At 46.0% G+C, this 8,266-nt stretch overlaps 1 protein-coding gene across 1 annotated transcript; it reads left to right on the top strand.

The window, feature by feature from the left end:
- The first annotated feature begins 1,372 nt into the window (after positions 1-1,372).
- Positions 1,373-6,483, top strand: LOC123044374 (plant intracellular Ras-group-related LRR protein 8). The gene is made up of 10 exons (XM_044467104.1): positions 1,373-1,679; positions 1,769-1,863; positions 2,263-2,424; positions 3,105-3,215; positions 3,299-3,399; positions 4,103-4,240; positions 4,803-4,851; positions 4,991-5,056; positions 5,655-5,774; positions 6,176-6,483. The coding sequence occupies exons 1-10, from the start codon at positions 1,523-1,525 to the stop codon at positions 6,296-6,298; spliced, it is 1,122 nt and encodes a 373-aa protein (XP_044323039.1). The 5' UTR covers positions 1,373-1,522; the 3' UTR covers positions 6,299-6,483.
- Positions 6,484-8,266: the final 1,783 nt, after the last annotated feature.

Below are 8,266 nucleotides of genomic sequence, written 5' to 3'. Positions count from 1 at the left end.
ACGGCTGGCTTGGGCCGGCACGGTCCCTGCTGCAGCCCTGACCCGGGTCGCCGAGGCGTGGTGGTGCGCTGGACGGCCCGGCCTCGCCCTCCTCATCGCCGTCGAAGACCATGGCGCCGCCTTCCTCGCGACCGCGACGACGGGCCTGGAGCTCCTCGTACGCCCGACGCTGGCGGCGTATATGCTCCCGGACGTAGTCCTCCTTCGCCCACTTGAGTGCGAACTCGTCGTCGGGTGCCGCCATCTCGACGTGATCCGGCTTCACCGGGAGCAGCCCAGGCTCCGGCTTCGGCCGGACCAGGCGGTAGGATCCGTGCGGGGGGGGGGGGGCATCGAGCGGCCTCGTTGATGACGAGGGCGCCGCTGCGGGTGCTGCGCCGGAGCGGCGTCTCCTCCGGCTCGGGTTTGACGGGGCGGAGCGTGGCCGGCGAGCCGGAGCCCGACGGCTAGGACGACTCTGGCTCTATCCATCACGGCGTCCGGGAGCTACCACGGCGGTGAGAGAAGGACGGCCGCTGCGGGTACTCGAGGCGCGACACGTTGCCGATCTCGATGTGGTTAAGGACGGCCTCGAGGGTGCGGCCCGGAACGCCCCACCACTCGCGCCGTTCGTCGGTGTTGTGGCGGCCCCGCGGGATGATGCCGTTGGTGGAGGCGATCTGCTCCTCGCGGCGGTGCTCGAAATACATCGTCCAGAGGGCGTGACTATCGACAGCGTAGTGCGGCTCGTTCCGCTTTTCCTCCGTCAGGGAGGCGCGAATGCGGGCGATCTCGCCGCGCTGCGCTGCCCCTTCGGGCACCGGTGGCACCGGGATGCCGCCGGCGCTCAGCCTCCACGTCTCCGGCACTCGCATGTCCAGGGGCGCCGGGTACTTCGCCTCGTACAACAGCCGTGTCTCTGCCTCTTGGAGGTGGCGGCGGCCGAAGCCGGTCGCCACCGCGCTGTTGCCTGGGTACCTCTCGACCATCTTTTCTTGTCGGTGGGAAGAGGGGAGAGAGTGCTGCTTTCTGCGCCGGAGAGTGGGGAAAATGAGAGCTGTGGCGTCCATCGGTGGGGAGGTCGCCTTTTATAGCCGTAGCTGGACGACGTCGGGCTGCATGCCGGACGACGCGTGGCTGGACGCGCGTCGCGGCGCGTTCACTGCGCCGCACATGAGGCATTAATAGAGGCTGACCGGCGCGGCAGCCTTCGCATTGATTCCCGCGGGAACTAAGACAAGGGCGATGAAGCGGCGTGTCGCTGACTCGACGGACCCATCCGTTTTTGTGCCGAATCGTCTCGCACCGGCGCCTCTGGGCGCCTTGCAGCGTGCTGGGTTTTGTCTGGGTCCACCGACGTTAATTTCGGTCCAAACTGACGAAAAACAAGGTTCTGAGATATCACTTTGCGTCGGCGCGTGAAAAACGCATGGGAGGGCGCGGCTGGAGATGAGCAGGCGGAAAGGGGTGGTTCAGTTGCGTTCGCTCGATTGATCCAAAAAAAAAGTTGCGTTCGCTCGATCGAGCAGCGGGGAAACACGCCATGGAGAGCTCGCCGCCCACAATCACCGTCCAGGTGAAGTTCGCCGGCCGAACCATTCCGGTGGAACTCCCGACATCCGCCTCCACCGCGGAGCTGAAGCTCCTCCTACAGCCGCTAACCAACGTTCTCCCCCGCGGCCAGAAACTCATCTGCAAAGGTACCGAATCCCAAACCCTTACCGCCTGAACGGGAATTTGCTTTGGGTTAACCCTTTTGCTGTTTCTCTTACTTTCCTTGCGATTACAGGAAAAGTTCTTGCCGACGCCGCGAGTCTGAGCTCGATGCAGGTGGGGGACGGATCCAAGGTCATGCTCATCGCTTCGCAGGGTCTTCATCAAGGGGTAAATCACCTTGATTTCTTCTCTAATCTGTACGATTATTTTCGTTCGTTCTCCCGTTCTTTTCTTCAGATCTTTAGCAATGAACCTGCAGAAGTTCGATTTCAGTCATGTGCTTTTATGGTTACTCCAAAGTCGATACAGACCGGAATTTTTTGTTATGCTCAACGTTAGTAGGATGAGGAGCTTTATTTTCATTCATTCTTCAGTTTGATGCCCTCACTTTTCAATCATTGGGGTTTTCTGATGTTTAGGGGAAATTTCTGCGAAGTCATAGTTCCTGCCATGTCACCACATGTCAATGCTAAAATTTCATTAGGAGTCAATTGTAAAAGCATGTCATACAGGTTATCTATGGAGTAGTTTGTCACAATCAACTTACATGTGCACTACTTTCCACAGGAAGGCCCCATCACTAAGAATAGCAGTGGTCTTGCACCAAGTGCAAAAAGAACCTCAAATGTTAAGGATAATCAAACACTAAAACCGGAGATTATCAGCAAAAGCCGAGCGGAGCGTTGGAAAATAACAGGTGTCATTGCTTTATCTGGTTCCAGCTTGAAGGTATCTGATTCAACTTGTTTGCAGTATCTTTGCAAATTCAAAGCAACATATAATAGCTGTGATTTGACGTTTATCAAACTTCAGTAACTGCCTTTCTATGAAAAAAGTGGAAGTTCCCGTGTCAATTAATGGTGCGTTAATACAATCAGCGGTTAATGGTTGTTTTTTGTGTTGAGTAGAGCCCAGACGAAATAATGAAAGCAGTCCTGACATAAGGTTCTTTTCATGTTGGTAGACTGACTTGAGGTCTATACCATCTATTGTGCTAGTTACCGCGCGTTGCTATTGGAATTGTTTGCAATATATTTCGATTTGGATTAATAATATAAGAACTAAACTGAAAGTACATATGATTATTTTATAATTGTAAACTATTTCTTGAATATAAATAGCATAAATATAATTAAAACATTCGAGCCTTTTTGCATGTTGAGATAAATATGTTAGTGTGGATCACCTACTTTGTTATGTAGGATATGTGCAAATGTCACATTACCAGGTTCATCTCCATTCTCCAAGACACCATGTGATGAAGCAAGACTTTTTTTAATCATCATGGAATGCTTTTATTCTATTGTTACACCGACGACCCGTCCTTTACCTCTTGCCTTCTGAGTTACAAATTTTCTTTTATGTTTTGCATACCTAATTTTTCTCGTTGGTTGTAATTTGGGATGCAGGCTGTGCCTGAGGAAGTCTGGGACTGTGGCTCCTCCATACGAGTACTAGATGTCTGTAACAACTCAATTGAAGCAATTCCACAGAAAATTGCTGCAGTTAAATCATTAAATGTAATTGTTGTTTCCAAATAAATTCATTGATGGATTTCTTTATAAGGAGGTATAGTTGAAAATATCGTCATTTCATCGTGTAGAAATTGTTGCTAACCGCCAATGACATATCTGATGGGGGCATCAGCTGGGAAGGTCTATCATGTGTTGATACATTAACAGTTTTATCTTTAAGCCAAAATCGGTAGGTCTGAATTTTCAAATCCTGTTGTGTTATTCATACTGTGAATATTTGTTATGCTGCAAGTGGACACAAACAATCTTGAGTCATTTATAATCTCCTGAAAATTATTACATTCCCCCATCTTGTATATGTTTGCTGCTACCACCCACTTGTAAAAGTTGCTCCTATTTTATATATATCTTTTTGACTCGCCAGCTCTGACCATTGACTGAGAGCAACCAATGTTTGACACAAAACTGATACATGCAGAGTGCATTAGTTGAAATAACATTGGGAGAATGTATTTTATAATCCAGTAGCTTGGTTTTTCTCGGATCATCTGTGATGGAATCCTGTAGTTTCATAATCATCTGGTGCAGTTTGTGTATCTATCTAATAAGTTTTCGTGATTAATGGGACAACTAAAAGTAATTATTTTAGTTTGGGTTATGAAATAACCACTGCATTCTTGTTCATGATCTGGCTCTTCGTTAATACCTATTTAAAGAATTTGTCACTGGGCTTTGCTCCTACTCTCGAGATGTATGTGCAAATTTACCTGCCAATAGAAAGGTTCATAGTTCTCATTTGAACAAAATACCTCTATTGCATTGACTTTTGTCTGGAAGACTAAACAACCTGATCTTTGTATGTTTTGACATGCATCTTTGGTACTCAGGATCACAAGATGCTTCGGTTTATAACCCTTTTCATTATCTTGCAGATTGGTCACTTTACCTCCGAGTTTGGGCACATTGACTTTTCTACGTGAACTTCGCATTGCAAATAACATGCTTGGCAGCCTACCTGTTGAAATAGGTTTGCTGAAGCAGCTAGAGATTCTTATAGCAAATAATAATAGGTAGTGTGTGCTAAACTTGCCACTTACTGGACTTGCAGTACCCTCAGTGATGTTATCTGATGTTTTGATATGCTAACATCAGTATTCACATGTTTTACTTATGTATATGCCTGCTTACTACTAAATAGATGTTGTATATTAAATTTGGGAAGTAATATGAGGTTACTGGGAAGAGGGACGATCTGTATGTATGCTAAATTCTTAATTTTCTGCTGTTCTCATTGTAGTACATCAGTATTCACACTTTTTACTTATGTATATGCCTGCTAACTACAGATAGATGCTGTATATTAAATTTGGGAAGTAATATGAGGTTACTGGGAAGAGGGGCGATCTATATGCTAAATTCTTAATTTTCTGCTGTTCTCATTGTAGTTTATAGGATTAGAATGAAGGGGAAAAACATGAGCTTTCGTAGTGGCAGTTCTATGAATATTCTATTGTTCCTAAATGTTGGCATGTGTTATACTTGTAGCATCCAATGGGAATTATGGTGGTACTGTTTGATCTGAAAATTGAAAGGTATCCTGATCTTTCACACTACATCATTTTCACTTGACAGGATAACTTCGCTGCCTTCCTCTATAGGCGACTGTGAATCTCTCTTCGAGGTGTGTGCTTTCTCTTCTCTCTTTCTCCAGTGAAGCAGCCACCTATCCTAGCATGCAGTGATCCTTCGAAGCAAATGCCCCATGAACTCTTTTGAGCTTTGTAGTTGGCAGTTGTTCACCAAAGTTTTGACTTCATCAGGTGGACTTATCATCGAATCTTTTAGCCGAACTACCAAAGGCTTGCGGAAACCTTCACAATCTGAAGGTATGTGCCTAACCGCCTATACCTACATGGGAAGATGCATTCGCAATCACTAGGTATGTATATGTGCACAACATCTGAGTTAAATGTCACAACATTAAATGTCCAATTGTAATGACTTTAAAAATGCAGATGCTTAACCTGTGAATGTAGTAATTATTCTTGTGCATAACATAATAGCACAACAAATTCAACCGTTATTAATGTGAATTATTCCTTCATGATGTTTTTGATCTCACGTAGGCTGAGTTAACTCTCTCAGCATGTGAGTTAACTCTCTTTGTTTCTTAAAGAATCATTCACTAAACTCTTGTTTAATTACTTGAGAGTCGAGAAAGTCATAAATGTTTAGGCTTTGGTGATATTGCATGATATATTTACTAAATTAGAGCATGGAATGGACGACTGGTTTTGTTTTATTTGGTCAATACTTGCTATCTTGTGGTGAAAACAGAAAATTATTTGTCTCTTGTTTCTTGTGTAACCGTGTTGCACATTTCTATTCTCTATTTGCTCGCCTCTTCTTTTTAATCTTGGCGACATTTATACTGAAGAGAACATACCGTACTATTCGATGTTTGTAAGAAGTTACTTCCAACAGGCTCTGCATCTAAGGAACAATGGTCTTAATTCCCTACCGCCGACTTTATTCAAGAAGTGCTGGCGGCTTACTACACTTGATCTCCATGGCACTGGAATTACAAATGACATTCTTCGACAGGTATAAGTTCATAGAAAGGTTGAAACCTTCACACATAGGTAGTTTTGTTTGTTATCATCATCGCTCCAGTGGAATTAAGATGGCTATACACATTCTTTTTTTTGACCGACATACTTACATTTGGAATAGGAAATTATAGTTTCACCATTCAAGTTCTGTTTGTTTCTGCAATCTCTCTTACTGCTGCTTTCTATAGCTGGGTTCGCCCTGGGACACTTCCACATAATATAGTTTCCATGTTTATACCACCTTGTTGATAAGTACACTATTTGTTCTATATCGATGCTATTCCTTACATTTTAACCGAAATATGATTAAATCCTCTACCGTATTGCCTGTTTGGCCTTGGCTCTGACATAGATATTTTATGGTGCTAATGTTATTTTACTTTATACGAGCAGCTGGAGGGCTGGGAGGAGTTTGATGAACGTAGGCGGCAGAAGTATCAAAAGCAGCTGGATTTTCATGTAGGATCATCAGGTGTTTTCGACGAGGGTGCGGATGATGATAACCGGCATGCATAATTGTCTTTCTTATTACAGACAGGGTTTTGCGCTTCCAATATTGTCCCAGAATTATTCTAGAATTGAACTTGAACAGACACGGAGCTGATATTATTCCTCACATTTTGGTCGTGTATTTGTTTATTCCTATCATTTCATTACATTTTAATACCAAGTGATGAAAAGTGGTGGCTACCTGTTAAACATTATCAGAGCATTTGCATCCCCAGCATTCATAACTTATCAAGAACTTCCAAGATTTTTTTAGAAACACTATGATTGCCTATGCGTTGCAACCGGGATTAGAATTTTTCTAGTACTGTAACCTGTGTTTATCTGCCCATATTAACCTGATTGTGTAAAAAATATTATTTTATTTGGTAAGCACTTATTGGCTTATGAAAGAAAATATATTTTTGTTTGGTAAGTTAATAATAGGTGGATGCAGTTAAGGCAGTTTCAGGAAAATTTATGTAAAAAACTTGAGATGAGACAAAAAGAATCAAAACGGGAGAGTGAGGGGAGAATGGATGTAAGGTTGGACGAAGCATAAGCGGACGACAGAACCCAAATATTTTTTAGGTAAATGTTTGGGAACGGTGCGCTGGCTGAAACTTGGCCGGTCGCACCTCGCTCGCTCGGGAAACCACGACACAGATCCACACCCGCTCGTGACGGGAAGAAACACAAGAAGCCATGTCCATTGTGAGACCCACACACGATCTATCCCCACCTTATCTCTTCCTCCTCCTCTCTCTCTTCCTCAATCCCCTTTTTTCTGTTTCATCCCGATCCTGAATACCTCGCCGCCGTTTGTACCTCCTGACGAGCTCTTATCCATGGCGAGGGGAGGGGGCGGGTGTGATGTTTTGTTGGGCGACGGTAGGGCGCGCACTGCGAGCAGATGGCGGGGGTGGTGGTCCAAAGGCACTGGACGACGGCGCATCACGAGCACGAGTGGCGGCACGGCCGGCAACTGCAAGCTATGTGGCCGCCGGCGTGGATTGGCTCGGCGGTGCTGCAACCGCAGTTCCGCAGAGCTGCAACCGTGGTCGGAGAAAGCTGGAACCACGGTCTAGCGGAGCTGCAAGGTTCCTACATGCTGGTGAGGGGGTGCTACAACCATGGATGAGAAAAGCTGGAAGCGTTGTCCGGCGGAGCTACAACCAGATCCGGTGGAGCTGCGAGGTGAACCAGTCGTTTTTGTTGGCACCGTCCTTTTTTTCTTTTGCTACAACCGCAAGTTTTTTTTTGCTGGATCGCTGAGATGTTTTTGTTTCGTGACCGTCGGCAGCGAGGCATGATTTTTGGCGACATTGTCGGCCCTCGGTTGGTTTGTGAGGTGTTCTTTTTGCTGGAACCGGCATATTATTTTGCTGGAACTACCTTATTTTTTGCTACAATCGACCCTGCAGCTCTTCTCCTCTGAATTTGTTTTTGCTGGAACCGATCTATTCTTTTGCTGGAAGCTGTGGTATTTTTCTCGCTACAACTAATCATTGGAGCTATTTTTTGCAACTGAATTTGTTATGTTGGAACTTGAGCTTTTTCTTGCTGGAACCTAGTAATATTTTGCTTCAAGGATTTTGTTTTGTTTTCAGTTTTTTTGTAGGACAACAGATGCAAGCCGACGAGCCGGAGGCAATGACGTAGATCAGGGGGATGCTGCAACCATGGCGAATCGTGAGCTGGAATTAACCGGGGGAGGGGATTAGAGCTGCAATCTGTCGGTGACCGCGCGCTAGGGGATCCACTGGCGGCTGTTATGCAATCCCCAAGAGCGGCCCCGGCGAGCGCGCCGACGATCGGCTCGGCGAGCTGCTAGCGCGAGGCCCGGGCGGTTCATGGAGTTGTGCTTTGTACGCGAGCGAGGAGGGGATTTTTTTTTCTAGATCTGACGGTCACGTGTGTCTGTATCCAACGCTAGGGCGCTGACCGGCTGAAAATTTCGGCGCGCGCCTAGCAGTGCCTTCTTTTTTAACGCGATAT

This window comes from Triticum aestivum, chromosome 1A (assembly GCF_018294505.1).
Source record: "Triticum aestivum cultivar Chinese Spring chromosome 1A, IWGSC CS RefSeq v2.1, whole genome shotgun sequence".
NCBI classification, from domain to species: Eukaryota; Viridiplantae; Streptophyta; class Magnoliopsida; order Poales; family Poaceae; genus Triticum; species Triticum aestivum.
This window is presented reverse-complemented; position numbering and strand designations above follow the sequence as displayed.

What these genes read in the sequence shown, in the direction of transcription:
- LOC123044374 (XM_044467104.1), top strand. Translation starts at nt 1,523, where the DNA reads ATGGAGAGCTCGCCGCCCACAATCACCGTCCAGGTGAAGTTCGCCGGC. An exon ending in TATCTGGTTCCAGCTTGAAG is followed by an intron (nt 2,425 to 3,104) that starts GTATCTGATTCA and finishes TTTGGGATGCAG; the next exon opens with GCTGTGCCTGAGGAAGTCTG. An exon ending in GAAACCTTCACAATCTGAAG is followed by an intron (nt 5,057 to 5,654) that starts GTATGTGCCTAA and finishes TACTTCCAACAG; the next exon opens with GCTCTGCATCTAAGGAACAA.